General features: G+C 36.5%; 1 protein-coding gene across 5 annotated transcripts in view; it reads left to right on the top strand.

The window, feature by feature from the left end:
* DGKH (diacylglycerol kinase eta) overlaps positions 1–18,896 on the top strand; it is a 158,202-nt gene extending 139,306 nt beyond the window's left edge. For 4 of the 5 annotated variants that reach the window (XM_088159706.1, XM_088159702.1, XM_088159704.1 and 1 more), the window contains 4 exons: positions 279–398; positions 776–884; positions 2,264–2,394; positions 8,053–18,896. In XM_088159706.1, the coding sequence (XP_088015832.1) occupies positions 279–398; positions 776–884; positions 2,264–2,394; positions 8,053–8,142 (450 nt within the window). In that variant the 3' untranslated portion in view covers positions 8,143–18,896. The remainder of the gene's footprint in view (positions 1–278; positions 399–775; positions 885–2,263; positions 2,395–8,052) is intronic. The other variant, XM_088159703.1, reaches the window with a different exon arrangement.
* Positions 18,897–19,207: the final 311 nt, after the last annotated feature.

Below are 19,207 nucleotides of genomic sequence, written 5' to 3'. Positions count from 1 at the left end.
GTGTAGTGAAGGATGACAGTGATGGACAACTATGGCCAACTGCTCTGCACCAAAAGTCTCAGCTCTCTCAGTCATTCCTTTGTGGTTGGGACCATACTAAATGTAGTGGGAGGATGGTCTCACACATCTCTGAAGGAAAGTCTAATTTTGGAAGATTATTTGTCTTCACTGTTGGTTGACACTCACCATGAAGTAGTCATCTGTTTGTGTGTTTGTAGATTGAAATGTTAAATCTTATGAAACTAAAAGTCCTATTTTTCTGGCCTGTTTATAAACAGCAGTTAGAAGCTCCCCATGAAGAACTGTTGTCTGATGCTTTGCACAGTGTGGAAGTAGAATTGAGAAAACTTGCTGAGATTCCTTGGCTTTATTATGTTTTTCAACCAAATGATGATGAGGTAAGTTTCATTAATATGTTCTGATTTTAACTGAACTTAATTTTCTTTCAATAGGGAAGATTACAATTTTTCAAGATCTCTTGAGGCGCTTTCAGTAGTGGTGGTGGATCATTTCTGTCTGCTGTGAAAAATTTTTTGGTGTTTTATTCCATTTGTGAATGTAAAGGTTTTGATTGATAAATAAGTAAATGAAACATATATATTTAATTTCTATTTAATAATTCAAACATGTGTAGAGTTAAATCCTGACATTATTGTTTACAGAAGTAAATTTGGGTCTTACTTTTTGAGAGTAACTATAAATTGCCATCACAAGCATGTAACTTAACTGTTGTTTTCTCTTGATTAAAGGTAACGAAGCCTTTTTTCTCATGCAGGATCCCCCTCTGGATTTTGCTAAAAGAAACAATAGAAGTACAGTGTTTCGTATAGTGCCAAAGTTTAAAAAAGAAAAAATTCAGAAGCATAAGACCAGCCCTCAGCCTGGTATGTGTTTTGAAATTGCAAGAAAAGTAGTAGCATTTGCAGTAAATGTGATTTTATGGCATTTTTTTTGGTAAGAGGTGACATGACTTACGTAAGACTAAAGTCAAAATGGAAAGCACCTGACTGGCATCTTCATTAGGATAAATATTTCTTTCAGTGCTTTTAGAAATAATAGGACCCCAATACTCCCAAGTGAACCAAAGAACTACTGTGAAAATACTTTTTAAAGTTTTATCATGCAACAGGATCTGTGTCTTCGTTGGTGGATACATTTGTTTTTCTCATAGCCATAAAAGCCATGGGTAAACACATTGTTTCCCTTGGAAGCTCAAATTCAGGTTTTTCAGGTTAGTTTTAGGTGTAAAATAACTTTTACCACACTGGTTTTATTAACCAGTTATTCTTAAATTTTGGGTGGGTTACAGGTTCAGTAAGTGAGACAGATCAAACAAAAAATCATGATAGTCAATACTGTTTTTTTAATTAGAAGTTGAACAAACTCCACCCTCCTCTCTTCCCATTTTTATTCATGAACTTGCTTCCTTAAGATTATGTCCAGGACATAATCAGTGATTGGATGGTCTGAAAACTGTTTCTATGTCTTTTTTTTAATAAATGAACAGTTGATCACAATCTGCAAAATCTTGCAGTTGTTGATCAGATTTAAGTTTCAGATTAGACATCAGATTTCTCTTCATTATAAAGTGCAGATATCAACATTGAATTAAGTTGCAAAATTATAGCAATAAGTAGCATAACTTTCTAATCTATGTGGTCTTAATGGGACTAATGTGGGCAACTAACCTTAGAGAACAATGTTTTTACAGAGAGCTTCTTAATGGCCTGTGTAACACAGTAGCTTAAAGAGTACTTTTTGTCTTAATTAAGAATACTAGAATCTTTTAATTAAAACTGGACTTGCTTGCTGCCATTGCTATATTTGAGGTATGGTTGCTATTTTAATTTTACATGTTAATTAGTTTTTGAAGGCTTCTCCTCTCCCTGGATGACTACTAATAAATTAATGGCATAAAGCAGAGCAACGTTAGACTGCGTCACTGATCCTAAGCTGGTTTAATGTGAATTTGCTGGGACATGAGGTTTTAAAGGCTTTACTGAAGAAACGGGAGTAAAGCTGAAAGCATGGCTGTAAAGCAAAGAACCCCAACATTGTTTAGAAACTTTTCTTGTGTTAACTGCTAACCTGTAACCTGCATGTAAAAAGGAAATTGTCAGTTTTTGTGGAAAAGACACTTCTAACCTTTCCCTTTGCTAGCACGGCAATTCTACTCTGTTTTCCACTCTCTTTGGCCTAACCTTTGCTTGTAATGCATTTGAGCATGTAGAAATTAAGGGGGTTTTGCTCTTAACTTTGGTAGTTCAAAAATGGGGCACAGATGAAGTTGCTGCTTGGCTGGATCTGCTCAGTTTGGGAGAGTACAAAGAAATCTTCATCAGCCATGACATCCGAGGCTCTGAGCTTTTACATCTGGAAAGGCGAGATCTTAAGGTATTTCCTTTGTGCTACTTTTCTGCTATTGACCATTTTCTTTGACAAAACAACAACAAACTTTTCTTCTTTCCCTGCACTTGTCATTGCTTGTAGCTTGGCTTACACTGTGCAAATATGCAATAAACTAATATGCGCTGTCCTTGGGCCTGACTTTCTGAAGTGCTGACTTGAACTCACAACCAAGAATATTTGTGTTATCCAAAATTTCCTTCTTTTTTTTTTTCCACTTTATGTACAATGATAGTGTTGCAGTTTATGTCAGAAGGCATAGAAGTACATTTGATATCTTACTGGCATCTGTGTAATATAATGTTTTCTTCAAGAGTTCACTGTTTCCATTAAACATGATCAGTATGGATCAGTTGATAGTGGTCATAATAATTTTAAGTCCATCTCCTGCAGGGGCTGATCTGCTCCACATGATTTATTGTGTATATATTGGATATAGTGGGTGTGAAAGAGATAAGCAGCTTAATAAATTGCAGTATTTGACTTACATGGCATTGGTGTTTGTGTGTCAAAATAGGTTTTCTCTTTGGTGACCGACCTCTGATTTTGACTGTATAGATTTTTAAAAAAGAGTATTTTATTTCTACTCCAAAATTGTAAAACATTTTTCCTCTGAGGTCAGATAGATAAGTTTTGCAGGGAGAAATGCTATCCAGCAGTTTGAGGCTGTTATTTGAGCTTGCTGGTCTTTTTCAGGAATGACTTAAGTGCATCCATTATATGTAATAGTGGCAGTATCTTTGGGGATTCACTAAATTACTTTTTCCAGGAACTCAGTAGTAATGAGTTCTTGGTAATGGGTTTTGCAACTGCTTTTAGCACGTAAGAGAGGAAATAGGATATTGTATAAATTGCAAACATTTACATTTAGAGTGCAAGTCATTGTTCTAGCCAGAGTGTAGTAGTCTCCAGGTAGAGACAATATTTTCACACATATGTGTTATTTTATGTAAAGTTTTTTATATAGTGAAATCCTGGTGTTATAAGGTAGTGCTTGCATTGTGTGACTGTTGCAGTAGAAAGCAGCTGCTGAAAATAACTGTGTTTGAGATAATCTGTTTGGCTGTTGTGTATTATTTTACTCTTTGGTATTAGATTGCCTAAGCTTCTTTCCATGGAAGTTCAATTCCTTTCTTTCAGGATAGTTTCTGACAGGGAGGGACAGTTTCAGGACAGTCCCTCCCTGCAAAAATTTAGAAATAGAAGACTGTCCAAGCAATCCATAGTGTTCCAGTGATGGATGTGCAAGTCCCTATTCTGAATGGGTGCTGAACAAACTTAAAATTCAACTGAGAAACTCAGCATCACACAATGCATAGGTTTGCTAAAATGTTAAGAAAATTTTAAAACTCCAACTTGTTGGAATAAATGATGGTGGGTAAGATGAGTGTTAAACTGGACATGGCTTCTGGCCATGCCTTATTTCTTTTTAGTACCAATTTGACTGCATGCCCAGTGGACTGGCACTTAAACCAAGTAAATATCTGCAGCAGGGTAATTATCAACCCGTTATCCCTGTTGCTAAGCTCATGCTGGTTCAGTGTAAATAAAATCCCATCACAAAGGTCTGTGCCATGAAATATCTAAAGGCTTGTCTTAGAGGTCCTACAGAGAGCCTCCTGTCTCCTCTACCCAGTGCTGCCTGTAGACACGTAGGGTGAGGAGTTACTCTACACAAGTGGCCAAGGGCATGTCCTGAGCTAACCAAAATTTTGCTCCAGAATCGCCCCATGTGCTCATTAGCAAATGCTGAGAGCTTCCAAATCAATGTCATTCATGAGCTGGGCCAAGGTTTTGGCCAGGCATGTCTTGCACTCCATGTAGCAGCACTGAACTTAAATAGCAGAATTTAGTGCTCATCCTGCTGATTACAGGGCATGGTCTCTGCAGGGAGCCAATTAAGGATGGCTCAGGCAGCCTGCAGTTTTCTGCCAGTGACCTGAATTGGTGTCAAGATGTGGAATGTGGTACTTGGGAAAGGAGGAACACGTCACAAGCTGCCCTGTGAATCTTTCCTCCCTTTGGCTATCGAGGTGTGCAGATGAGCCCTCAGTGCTCCTGCAGGCTAATCTGTCTACAGCCTCTCCTCCACTGCAAGGCTTGTGTTTCCTGACAAGCTAAACGAGATCACCATTGATTCATGAGCTCCTAACTCATGTGCAATACATTTACCTCTATTACCGTTCATGTCTGCAGCAGGAAAAATTGCTGCCTGTTTTAATTGAATCCTCTGAGCCCACCTATCTTTCTGTGGTCAAAAGTAGAGATAAAAAGCAGTGTGGAGAAGGATTTGATGAAACACTCATCCTTTGCGTGCATCCCTGGAACAGGTTGAAATGCTGACAGAAGAACTGGGCACCTCTAATTTTTTTTCTGCGTAGCTTGTGGATCCCATTTTCAGGGAGCTCTCTGTGACAATTGGCAAATGAAGAACCAGAATATCTCTTTCCACCCAGTCCTTGAAGTAATGACCTTTCTCCAGCCTCTTATGTCTGATTTCATTTAGGGGGATCTTAGAAATTTACACTCATATGATTTTGCTTTGCTTGATGAATGGCTGGGCAGTAAATAGTGAATTATTCTGCAGAAAACTGTAGAAAGAAGGCATAGTGTGACTTTTTTTTAAACCTTATTTTACAAGGAAACTTACTGAAAACGTGACTGATTTTTCTGAAATAAATATTGGCATTCTTAGCATTGATAACCATGTTCCTATGCATGCAACCTAGTCATAATCAGAATTGCAACACATTTGGTAGAACGAGGGGATGATGTTTCCTTAAAGCTCCATAGCAGTGTTGGTTTCCTTGGAGAAAGGCTTTCCTTGCCACAGATCAACTTGATAAGCAGTGCCAGTCAAACTAAATCTGTGCCAAGGACTGTGACACTTCATCCCTGTGTTTTCAGTAGCATGTTTTGAAAAAGTTCTTTTATGAAGAAGTTTTGTAAGATTTGTTAAACTTTAGACATGCTAAATGGCTTTTTACACTGGGGATGCAAGTAGGGCGGATTTCACATTTAGAAGATGTTATTATTAAGGAGTTCTTACATAAAGTGTTTGCTAGTGGTGGTACATTTGGCCAAAAAATGTCCAGGAAATGGCACAGGAGTTAGGGAGAGCAGGAGGAGAGGTGATACTGTAGTTCTAAGGCCATATCTAGAAAAAAAGAAAGGCTATTTTTTTTTCTCAGACTCTGGCTAGAGTTTTTTCTTCAAAACTGTAGTTTAGTCCAATTGAATTTTTGTTAACTAGATATAAATTAGATATGAACAGGTAGCATCTAGTGTCATGACTGTATAAACTCTAGTTTCCACCAAACCAAAAACTATTATAAAAGCATAACAATTCTGAGTTATTAGTTGGGGGGTTTTTCCCACTGGAAGTGTAGCAGAAAGGGGCCCCTAAAATTTTTGATGAGCCTCTTGAGACTTGCTGTTCTGGTATGCATTACAGCAGCTTCAGCTGGAACAGAAATAAACCCAAAATCTCTTGCCTCTGAATTAAAGGTGTTGTGAAATGCTTTACAAAGGTTGGTGGGAAAAGTGGCTGAGTTTTTTTGGAATTTCATAATACATTTCTTTCTTCTGATTTTGAACTCTGGCAGCATCTCACTATATTGCTTACCCAACAGAAATTCTGCTCATGAAAATGTATTTATTCTGAAGAATTTTTAAGTTCTTAACCTTTAAAATTGTGTGGTTTGTTGTGGTTTGGAAAGTGTCCCTATAGGTTTTCCCTTATGTAGTATTTCCTCCACATAGCAACTAGGCTATTTCATTAGGTTCAGTAGTCATATATGGTTTTTTTTTGTTCTTGAGAATTCTTGTGTGTTTTTTTATTTTAGTTCAGAATTAAGTTTAACATAAAAAGGACAATATTACAGAAATGTAGAATTATAAATATTACTGTCATTTTAGAATGAATTTGACTACTACCTATATTAACTCTCTTACCTTAAAAATTATTACATTTGTTTATAAGTGAGATGAATATTAGCAAAAATAAAATATAAATTTACATGGTGTAGAAAATCAGGAGGTTTTTTCAGGTAGTTTATGAACAACGCTTGCTTTAGGAACTCCTATGAGCAAATGTTGAACTCCCTAGTGCTTACACCTTTGTACCAAAGTCCAAAGGATGACCATTGATTTATAGTGCTGATAGTTTTCAACTAAAGAAACAACCAAGTATTTTTTCTCTCTAACACAATCAGAATTCAGTCTTGATTCTCAAAATTAAACTATCTGTTTAATCTTGGCTGTGCTACCTTTAGAATAAAATAATTAATTAATGCCCATTTTACCATCCCTTTCTTCCAAAATTAAATGCATGCTAACATTTTGAAGTAATATAGAATATAGGTTTTTTGAGGTCTCTGTGGCTGTAGAAATGTAGCTATAGTCTTTTATAGAGTATGTACAGAATAATATATATGGTTTCATTTTCTTCTCTTCATGAGAAAATTTTTTTCAAGCTGCCTAATTGCACTCCTTTCTTTTTAATGTCTTTGTAATGGAAAAATCTTCCTATTAAAATGAAATTATTTCTATTTCAGAAAAATAGTGAAACTCTTCTATTTTTTTTAGTTATTTAACCACAATCTATTTATATAAGGTTTATTCTACAAACAACTAGTGTTTGAGTCTGCTGATCACTCAACACCATTAACACATGGATTTTAAAGACTTTTTCATAGCTGAGTTTTACAGATAAGGAAGCAGATTTCCACTAAACTGAGCTGAAAATTCATTAGTGTGGTGGGAGATCATTAGCACAGCTGGGCATCTCATTCTGCTTCTCTGATCATTGGACCAGCGAAAATTGAAAAAGGATGCTGCTAAAGCTATTACTAATACTGGAAGAAGTTTGCTACAAAAAATTCTTGTCTGTTGTTGCATACAGAGACGGGTCTGGAAACCAATACAGAAACATTTCAGTGATGTGAATGATTTAGTGGCTACAAAGAGATTTACTCTTGTGCTTTCTACATTTCCTTTGGGATATGACTATCATGTTTCTGAGAATTTTTCTTCCAGCTCTTTAATCAGGAATATCCATGTTAGGAGATTGAACCTCTTTGGAATGAAAAACAAATGCTTACTCTTTCTATTGCTCTCTAAAGGAAAGTTGTCCTACATTCCTGTAGCCATTACATCCACTTTCCCTTGAGAAACTGGGGATATGTGTGTTTGTTGATTAAGGCAGACATCACAGGGCCTCAGATCAAGTGACATTGCTGGACAGAAGTTCCAATCCATCACATTCTACCAAGCATTTGATTGCTGTGTTAGAGAGGAGGGGGAGATTGTTCTCTTTATTTTGCCAGAAATTGTGAAAGGTGTTTGTATTTAGAAGTCAAGCTAAAGATGGTTTTGACATATATTGAAGTGCCCTGGGTAAGTGCAGGTAAGTTATTTTTTGTCTGCCAGACAGAGAGGGATTCATTGTATGCTCTAAGCAGTCTTTTTGTAAAGCAACTCTTGCTAACCCTTCCTGGTTAGTGTTGATTGCAGTGAGCACATTTCTAGACATCTGTTGCATGGATAGATCATAATCAGTGGGGTTTCTTTTTCCCTTTTTAAAAGTAAACTTCCTTCTTTTTCTTCTTCTGTTCTTTTCTTTTTCTCTTTTTAAATTTTCTGTAGGACCTGGGGATAACGAAAGTGGGTCATATGAAGCGAATTCTCCAGGGAATTAAAGAGCTCAGCAAGAACACCCCTTTGTCTGAAGTGTAATTATGCTGGTGCTTTTCTTAAAGAGAGAGGAGAAAGTTGCTGGAGAAGCAAAGCTGTTGCAGGCACTTGGCTGTCCTTGTTGTTTACTCTATGGAAGAATAAGCACTGGTGTTTGTACAGGCTAGCATCTCTGAATTCTTGTGTGGTGAAGAACTTGCAGCAAGAGTATGAAAGGATTTGTGCCAAAACAAAAAGGAAAAGGTGATATGTTCTGCGAAGACGTTTTCTTGGCGTGCAGATTGGCCAGTTTGGATAAGCCCAGTTTGGTAAATGGATTGGTTGATGTTGAACTGCACTGACTGGAAAATATAATCAAGAAATGATTGCTTTGCTTAAATGCAGCTCAGTATGCCTCTCTTTATGCTGCAGCAAGATGCCACTGTACAGCATGAGGTCGTCTGGTTATCCTTCTGAGGCGTAGCTCTGTGAACCTCCTGTGCAGGAAGACCGGGAAGGTTCCAACGTGAGCCTGGCAGTGCCGCAGGTATCCAGCACTCGCTGGCCGTGCAGAAGAGGGGAGAGATACATTGTGATACCATGAATGCAAACTATAATGCATGGTGTGCCTGCCTGAATTGTCTGTTGTTCTGTTGCATGACACATCTGATACTTTAAACACTTGAACAACTTTTTTATAGGTTTGAATGAGATTTAATTTATTGCTACTTGAGGTTTCTTTTTTTTTGTTTGTTTTTGGTTTTTTTCCTCCAGTTTCAGGCACTTTTCTATTCTTCAATGTTGTGTTATGCCTAAAATGTGTTCTATGGCAAAGGGTGTGTGGGTGTGGAAATTTAGCATTTGTGCCATATTCAGCAGATTATATATGATTGAAACACTGTACAGTTAGATTTTTAAATATATCATGTACAGAAGGTTTATCAGGTAACTAACTTATGAGAATTTTTGAAAGACCGGTACCTCACAAAAACATCAGTTGGCTTCCTGCATGGAAAATGATGAAGAATCTTCTCATGGTGCATTTTAATGTAGTTATTCAGTTATCTTAAAAATCTGTAGCATATTTGAACTTGTAGGCACTAATGGTTTTATTTATTCTATTATTCAAAAGCAGGTTTAAATATTAATGAAATTTTCTTAAAGGAAAAATTAATTTTATTTATCATACATAAGAAGATATTTAAAATGTAGCAGCTGATTTGATTTTTGTGGGGTAAACTTTAACTCGTTGCTAATTAACTATTAATTTTAAAATGCATCTGTGTGCATTTCTTTAAAAAGGTATCAGTTTGTTTCTTGACATCACTCCGCCATTAGTAGACCATGAAAATGAAAAAAACCTGGACTCTAAGGTTTTAGACTATGCATGCTAGGATGAATCACGTGCAAGACAGCAATCCATAAGTGTAAACAGGTTAAAAAAGTTAAAACCATCTTTGTTTAGAAATTGCTCTAGACCAGAGTTTATAAGGTTGTTTACACTTTACTTAAATGAAACAGGTTCATAATTTAATTTCCTGGTTAACTTTTCACAAAAGTATTAATCTAGTCAGAAAATAAATTTCAGATATCTACAAAAAAAATCCTACCTAAATGTTTGAGATGACTTTGCACCACCTGCCAGAAAACTTGCACAGAATTGTTGTCTCCTTGCTGTTCCTATCAATGTGTCATTGCAGCACAAGGAGCACTTGACTTTCACATAATCAAGTAGCTTTGATGTTTCCTGCATGTTAAAGAGTATCTTAATATCTACTTATGTTTTCCTCATAGGCAGCAGAGTAAGGTTTCGTTCGGTTTTTACCAAAACTTATTTTCTTGTATAAAGGGGCCAATGTCAAGTACTGCATCCTGGTTTTGCTCTCCATTTCTCATGCATATGACAGGAGCTGTTCCATGGCAAGTAGATGGGACTCATCCCTTGGAAAGTAAAATCTATTATCCTAATTGTTTTATTGGAGAAAAAATATCAGAATAAAAAAACAGGCTTAATCCATATCTTACTGTAGTTCTTTGTGTTCTTGCTGCTGTAGGTTTAACAGGCATCACTCTGGGAGTTCTGTGGACATAATGATTATTCTGGTAAACAAACAAAAGTAAAAGGCTATTTTCTATTAAGTTTTGCTTAAAAAACAAACCAAAATGCCTTTGCCAAATGATATGCTTTTCAGGCTGTTGTATGAAAAGCATAGGCAAAAAATGGAAAGTTAGGCAACCAATGGAAAGTTTGTTGGTTTTGGTTTTATTTTAATGTACTTGACATTCACCCCTTTAATGATGTTCAGGTGATATCTGTCAAGTCTTTGTAAGCTTTATTTCCTTTTCTCTTTGGTTCTCCATAAGCTACACTGTATTTTAACTTGTGACAGCATTTTAGCCTATTTGGGTTACAGTAGACAACACAGCTAATCTTCTGGTTTATTCAAGGACATAATACATAGCAGAACTTTCTTTGCTTTCCTGATTGTAAGATACAATCTCTTTACAACTTTCAGCCTTGCTGTATGTAATGCATTAAGATGGGCTATGGAACCGGATCTCTTCAAGTCACTGTAGAGGTCTACACTGAGTCTGTTAAAAAATGGGAGCTGCTTTTGGGCAGGGAAAATGGTCAAATGTTGCTTGTAACACAACTTTCTTATGGCACTCCTCAAATTACCTCAGTATAGGACAACTGATCAATGATCATTTTTCTAAATGACCACCAAAGAATTTAACTTTAATTGTCCTAAGCAGTTTTTTTAAACACGTGAGTAGGAAAAAAACAAAACTGTAAGTATCATTTATGCTGTATTTATTAGATGCCCAGGAGAGCAAATTTTATGCAACTCTATGCCTTAGACTAGTGTTGGCTATGAAGTGCAAATGCATCTGACAAGTAGGCTCAAAATATTTTTACAGGGGTTCTCTGTGGAGGTCGTGGGTTGTAACTGTGTTTAAGTGATGTTGGCTTTTCTGAGGACCTGAGCACAGTATTACTCTCTCATGATTATTCTAAGTATTGGGGTTTTTTTCCTTACTGCTATAAAAGTCCCAGCTCCTAGAACTAAGTACAAAAATAGCTATATTTTTAAATGAACTGTATTCTCCCTAATTTAATCCTGCTGTAAAAAGTGCTTCAAAGCACACATCCCAGTATTTCAACAAAACCAAGGTAAACACATCCCTAAAAGCAGTTAGCTTTTTAGAAAGCAAGATCCTGTGGAGCCTGATGCAGCATGCTAGATTTATCAAGACGATCCCTATAAAGAGTTTACTGGATTAATTTTTCCCCCCAGTCAAATACTTGTGATTTCTGTGGTCAGTATACATTAAAGCCTAAAAGGAGTTCAGAGTAATCTGCATTTTTTTATAGTGGCTGGTATTCATATACATGAAAAGCTCTCATCCTCAGAGAGAGGAACATGAGAACTGCGTATTTTAAAATAGCAGCAGGTTGCTAAATGTATGTTGCTGTTTTGTCATTTTCAAATAGGATTTTCTCAGTTCACTGTATTTGATTGCTGTAGCAACCTCTGATTTACGTCATGCAAGTTTTGCCTTTATAAAGCCTCATGCCTTCTTTTTAGATATTGAATGAAATCAAGCCAACTCATCATGGTTGTAGGTGTTGGGGATGTTTTGCAATAATTCAAAAAAAAAGGGTTGAAAAATCAGGTTTTTTTTAATAAGATGGCAAGTGAAAATTTTCTTTGATACATTTTTATGTCTCTCCCCTTAGCCACTATTTGTTTCTCCTGAATGTCTCCTTCTTTCAAAGAAAAATGCTTTGAACTTGGAAGAACAGTAAAGTGTAAAGCATATGATCAAAACCCTCCCAGACTATTTCATTCCAGTATTTCTTGTTTTGGGACTGGAATTAACATGCTTGGTCCTGTAAATAATAAATAGAAATCACATTTCTCTCTCTCTCCCTGCCCAAAGTAATTAATACTGCAATGCTGCATCACTCTAATTCAAAGGAGAGATATTGATTTTTTTCTTCATTAATGTCCATTTTATATTTTCCTATGCTTTTTGTAGTGAAATAGATAACCTGCCAATTTTACTTTTTAATTGAGCTTGCTCATGCTATTAATGAAAATTTCATAAAGCCTTGATAATGAACAGTACTTCAAGGGTAAAATTATCAGTGTTTTTCAATGCATCTGGTCTTCATTTCAGGAAGACTGGTAGGAGACCTTTTTCACATGCAATGGAAAATTAATATATAAAGCAAATATGAGAGGATTTTCCATAGTCCTACTTTAAAGCAGTTGTAATAATGCACATGCAACACAAAACCCCCCATAGTGATTCCATTTTGCTTGATGCTTCCTGTTAATGATTGCATTAGTAGTGTTTACAGCTGTTTCTGCAGTGCTCTCTCTGTGCCCCTAAATATTGAGTTCTTGCCTATGAGTTCAACAGTTCTGGTAATTAATAATTAGCAGTGCAAAAAGTCTTTGTGAAAGGTAAAGTGACAAGGAAGGTATCTCATCGAGGGTAACTGAGCTGGAGCAATTTGTTTAGCTCACAGCCAGGAAATCATCTTGTCACTTGTATGAGTAAGTAAAGAGCCACAGAAAATAAAATTAAATAAGTAATTTTAAATTTATTTGTTCACCCCAATAATTTAACTCCAGCATCCTGTATACATTTATAACACAGGTTGTCCTGTATTTTTTATTCTATTTTCGTGGATTGTATGTTTTGTGGTATGATTTTCATATCATCAGGGTCTGATGCTGCTTATTCTAACTGCGAAGATTTAATGTTTGCAAGAACTATACATGACTGTATCACTGTCTTAAAGAACAAGTTTTTGATGACTTGAGGGAGCTGATGAGTTTGGACAGGATTTCAGCTTTGGACAGGACTTAAAATATCTCTGCTTCTTCTTCAGAGATGAATAGTAGCATCAGCAAAATTGATAAAGCATCATTTGGTAATTATCAGTATAAAATCTTTATTTGTATAAATTCCTGTCTTTATATCTAGAGTATAGTGTGGAATGGATCTTTTTTACAAAAAGAAAAAATTTTTTTAGTTGTTTTCTACTACTGTTGCATTAGGTTTCATAGCTCTGTTAAGTATTAGCTTATGTACTTGAAATGTTTGTTTCTGCAATACAGAAGCCTAGTATTTTTCTCAGAAATTATAATCCATTTGGAAGCCATCTGGAGACCTTGAGAAGACTATTTCTGTAGCCAGTTGGAGCTAATACCAAAATTCATAGCAACTTATGTAGGCTTAATAGTGATCGCCCTCAGTATTTTCACTGAAAAAAATTAATTTTTAAAGGTTTGTAGGTTTTTTAGTGCATAGAATTAATCTTAAAAACATCATCCCCTTGACATGTAAATTAAAAAATATTAGCATTGTTAACCCTTTTGCAAAGAAGAAAAATGCTGATGAATTTACCCAAGAGGATTCCTGAACCAATTTTAATCAATTTAGCTGTAGTGGTTAAAGACCTATCACCTTCACAACAGTCAATAGAAAATTCATATGTGCACATGGTAGAATTCAAATATCTGTTTTAAATAATTACAGACTTGTTTCCCAGTTGACAAAAACTTGATAAGCTCTCTGATGGGATTTTGAGTTCATATAACCTATTGCTTGTATTAGTGGGGCAGAAGAAGCTGGTGCCTCATTTATGGTTAACTCCAGTCATGCCTTTATAAATCTTTTTATATTGCTTCCCAGCTCCTGTGCCTGGATAAGTTCCCAGCTTCTGGCAAGATGAGACTTCCATGTCTCTCCATGGTTTCTGTTCAGAAGAGCTGGATGGGCAGGCCAGGAAAAAGTTGTAGGGTGCTCAAGGAGAGCAAGATTGACCAAGGCTTCAGGCTCCAAAGCCTAGCATGGCCATGGTGGACTAAAATCCTTTAAGTTATATGTTTGCAATGCCTGCTGGAAGCTTTATCTAACAATTAGCACCAGCTACCAGAATGCCCTTGGAAAGAAAACTGTTTTGGCTAACTCTACCAGCTGTGTAAGACATTGAAAATACTGAACATTATGGTAGCAATGAATAGGACAAGAATCAAAGTAGCCAATGAATATTTTACTCTGTGGAACAAATACTTTGGAAAAATATTGTTTGTAATATTATTCAAAGACTAGTGTTAGGATTGAAAAAAGCTACTGAATATAAAAGCAATGTGGTACAAAATTTAAAGTAATTTGCAACTAATTCTTTTTCCAAGTTCATTGGAAACAACTGTTTGAGGGAGCTGTGTTTGATCCAGGTATAGCTAGACAAGAGCATGTGAACTCGAAGGTGGAAACAGGAAAAAATGGACTAAAAGTAAAATTGGATGGTTTGTTTTCATTATGGAAACTGTGTGTAAAGCCAAAAATAAAATCTCCACAGTACCCCGAATCCCTTCTGTAACTTTTTAGAGGGAATTAACATTTTAAGTCCCAGGTTTTTTAAACTAAAGCATTAATTGGACAAAAATAGTGACATTGCCATTAATGGGGTAAGAGTTAGAGACATAACTATGTTTTTCTCCTGGTGTTAGTTGAAGTAAGCTCTGTCTGGGACTAATTCTCTTTGCAGTCACAGTCAATTATTTTGTGAATTGGGAGATTGAGGAAAACCATTCAAAGCTGCTTGGTCTTGTTTTTCAGGGATGGGGAGAGCACATGTGCTGAAAAGTAGGGCCTGGAGGCTTTTAATGAGAATTTCAAGCATATAAGATTTTCTAGTTGGATGATTTAGGAAGGTTTACAAGGAGCACACAGGCATGCACATACTCACTGTGAAAGTTCCTAGTAGCACTGTCCTCTCACAAGATGCTATGGCTATACATTGAAACAGGCATTTGGACTGTGCTTAGCCATGTTCCAGAGGATTTTCTACAGGCATCTGTCATTTGTGGTGTGTGTACTTTCTGTCTTGGTTTTCTCTCTCTAAATCAGGTACCTTGAAAAATGGAGTTGTCCATATATGACAAAAATTACCATTTTTCCCCACTTAAGGAGCACAGGTTGTGAACCTGTCTTGAAATAATTTGTTTCATTAGCCAACTTTTTATATTATATCCTTTGAATCCTAAAAGAGCTGAAACTATGTCACCTCCCTAGAGCTGCCAGTTATGTTAGGAATTTTATATGCTTTTATGTTGATGGTGTCATCAAAGGGCAAGGTGATATTCACAGTGGCAGATGAGACATGCAATAGATGGGCTTTGTACATAAAGAGTACAAGCTGTTGGGGTGCTCCTGAAAGGTGAAGGGGGCCTGATCTCTGCACCTTCCCTCTGGCTCTTCTTGGTTGCTGTCATCACACACAAATAATTTAATGTCATATAATATTAGCAACTTCTTGTCTTAATTCATGGTGATGGCAAACTTATCAGTCACTATTAACGAAAATTCTCACTGTCACATCTGTCTGTCTAGAGCAGGTATCCTCAAATGTTGAGCACTGTGGGATTGCATTAATGTATTTTTAATGTATGTTCTGGCATTTAAGAAAGGTAAATTTCAACTAAAGGTATCTGTGAAGGTTCTGAGAGGATCCCAGCCCAGCGTGGTTTCTGTCATTAGCCAGGCTTGTAACTTCCACTGGTATTCCAGTCAAGTGCAGCTGTTAGTTAATTCTGTAGTAACATCCACCTACATGTGTGAGTGGATGCATGAAGTACACATGGAAGCATTGCAGACATGTGACACTGTCCAGTTCTCTGCATAACTCATATATTTGGGTCTAAATGGCAGTTTGTAGCAAAGAGCTGAAACGCATGATTTCCACCCAATCCAAACTTATATTCAATTGAAAATGAAAACATCTAACATGATTTGCCGAGGTTTTGGTTAAAAACTGGTGTGAACTCAGTAGTTTCTGCCCTTTGTTTCCCCTTCTTCCTGTTCATTCAACAAGAAAGTCCATCATCTTTGCAATCATATAGATCTTTTGGGACTTAGGCATATGCTGTGCTTTAAACAGTACTTTAGGCCCCTTGGAGATTGTTCTTGTATTTCGCTTAGAGCATTTACATGTAAGCCTACAGATGATTTTCTTGGAGAGAAATTGCTCCTCACGTAAAAGTGATCCTCAAATTGATCATGGGTAGGCTTTTACATGCCATACCTATGAATGTCATTCTCTTGCCAGTATTTGTGTGGATGTGTGTAGTACCTAGTTCATAGTGTGTATGTGAGAGCATACCTGTACATAGAGATGTATATACATACATACCCTGGTTTTGCCCAATATAATGATGCCAACTTGTGTGTAGAGCCAAAAAAACTTAAAACTATACAGTGCTTGAGATGCTGCATTGTTTTTATTATAGTATTTTTTATATCAGATGAATTGCAGGATGTTTACAGATGCTTATTAATATTTAACTTATACAATGGGGTGGCAGGATGTTTATGATTGTTGTCAGCTAAAGAACTGTATATGATTCTGGGTAGAATTTTGGCTTTTTTGAAATCCTTGGCAAAACTCCCATTGATCTCACTGGGGCCAAGATTAAACCCCCCTGAATCTATTGTTTACTGGCTATTTTCCTACTGTGATAATTTTTTAAATGAGTGAAATGTATTTATTTTTTCCCAATGTGAAATCTGCAGTTTCTATTTGGATTTTTCTACAGAACCTGCAAACTACAACACAGGTGGGAATATATGCCTCAGAGAATGTACAGAATTTTTCATTGATCTGGTCCTTGAATATGCCTAAGAAAATACCTTCTAAAATAAGTTTTGTAAGATTTAATACAGAATCATCTAACAAGAGATCACCTTTCATGCCTCTCTCCTCAGAGGGAATGCAATGTGGCAGGTGAATGTGAAGAATTATTGATAAATGAAAAGTAGTCCTGTCTGTTTTCTGTACATACTGGTCTCATGCAGCTCACCTGTCTCTGCAGATCTGGTATGAGACACTTGAAGTACCTTATCCAAAAGTACCTTATTGAGGAAAAAATGTTACCTAGCAAGTATGTGGCTTTAAGCTTCTCATCAAGACATGGAGGTATCTTCAGAGCCAGTGTGTTGAATGACTTTTAATATTCCATGGATCAATTAAAATTATGAAAATGTTAAGTGGTAAGGCAAGTCAGACAACTGCTTGATATTAGAGAAATCACTTGTCTAGAGGCAGAAGGATCAGTTCTTTAATAGCACAAGGGAGGAAAAATACCATAATGCAGCGCTTCCTAAATCCCTTTCCAGGGTAACTTCTCATTATGTATGCTCAAAGTGTATTCTTCCTGTAAAAAACATATGGCTGTGAAACAGCTAAATAGATGTATCCTAATTTATTCATCTAAGGCTAAAATACCATTTTCAAACAAGAGCTGTCATGCACTTTGAAATACATGCATTGGGAACAGGTAAGTTTATATTTATCATAGATAGTCATCCCAGGGATAGTCGGACTTGTAAAATGAGGTAGTTGTGTCAAGGTTATCAAAAACTGAAGAAATAACAAAGCAGACACCTTCCTTCATGAGGCTCTTTCTGAAGACATCTGTGCAAATGCCCACCACTTCTGGGAATCTTCTTCTATAATTTCATTTAAGAAAGGATCTTATTCAGATTCCTATTCTTCCCCTTGCTAAATAAGGCAGGAAGCATGCACCTAGGTAGAACTTTCTAGGAGTTTGTTGGCTGTAGAAACAGACCTCAAAAGAATATACATTTGAGGCTTGCAAAGCATATACAGGCTCTGTCTGGGCTTGTTAGTCTGCTAACGTGGATCTGATCACAGGTTAGTGGGGGGAAAGCTCCTACGGTGCTCCTGCTTCACTTGGTGGCAAGGCTCTGTCGTTGTTGGTGGGGGCAGATGGGCACCCAAGCAAACTGACACCTTTCCTTCTGCTTGTTGGTTGGCTTTCTGCAATTCTAATCAGGACTGCAGTTCAGGACACACCTTTATTTGTCTGCAAGGCCATGTGATATCTGAGGAAATGAGGAGGAAGTGGCTGAAGGTCTGGATTTTGCCTTTGGTTTCCTGCCAGTGGAGCTGGTGTAAGACTGGGGGCAGCATAGTTAACCTTTGAGTGCCTCACTTTCTCCACCCAAGGGAATAGGGATGCTCACCACCTCTGTACAGCCCCCCTGAGTCCTGTAGGAGAGCAGTGTTATATAAACCGCTGAGTTTTACCCACACTATTATATGTAGTAAAAATAAATTACTTCTGTCCATAACACTGCAAGAATTGCTTTTCCTAGTTCCAGTTCTCTTTGATGGCCTACTATGTCCTGGGTAGTCAGTTTTGAAGCTTAGCAATTGCTCTAATACTTAGAATTACACACATAGCAGGCTCTGTTTGCTGCAGGAAAGAGTAAAACTTTTAAACTGCCTGACAAAACTTGCCAATGAAGTATATCTAACAGAGCAGGGGTGTAACTTTTGGCTTTATTTACTTGTAATAATGGTAAGGAACAGTGAATTTTGTTTGTTTACATACTGTTTACAATGGCACAGTTTTATTTTTAATATATAAAAACAATTGAGGTATTTATTGCATATACTATTTTAAAGATGTTTTATGTGTTTTCACCTTTGGAATATATTGTTACATTTCCTTGTACAGATAATTTGGGTGGCTTTGTTAATATAGTTAGTAATTTTTATGACTACTAAGTGACCAGTTTTCCGTGCCTTTTTATTGTTGGATGCATGATTACATATTTATTATTGTATGGAAGTCACTGAGATGTGTATTTTTGTATTCTGCTGGAAGCAATGGTTGATTTTATTGTACATGATAAGAGATGCCTTCCATAACAGGCACTCGTATGAGATCTTCCTTCTCAAATAAACAGAATGCATTCAATGTATATAAGTCCTTGAATTTATTTTGTGTCTAGAAATCAGTGGAAATGCTTGCACATCATGAAACTGAATTTTAGATTTTATCCACTCAAAATGTAGGCTGCTACCAATGTCATCAAATCTAAACCAGAATTCCCCATTGAAATCAATACAGTGGCAACTCCTTGGCACAATCTAAGACTTTAAAACTTAAAAGAAAGCTCTCTGCATTAAAACTACATAAAATTTGGATGACTATCGAGCATCATTTCTACTCAGTCTGCCAGGGACTGCCTGAAAATGCTTTTAAATTAGGGGTTTTGAATACAGCTTTTATACATC

Source organism: Sturnus vulgaris, chromosome 2 (genome assembly GCF_052056855.1).
Source record: "Sturnus vulgaris isolate bStuVul1 chromosome 2, bStuVul1.hap1, whole genome shotgun sequence".
NCBI classification, from domain to species: domain Eukaryota; kingdom Metazoa; phylum Chordata; class Aves; order Passeriformes; family Sturnidae; genus Sturnus; species Sturnus vulgaris.
Note: the sequence above shows the minus strand (reverse complement) of the source record. Positions and strands in the feature narration are given on the sequence as shown.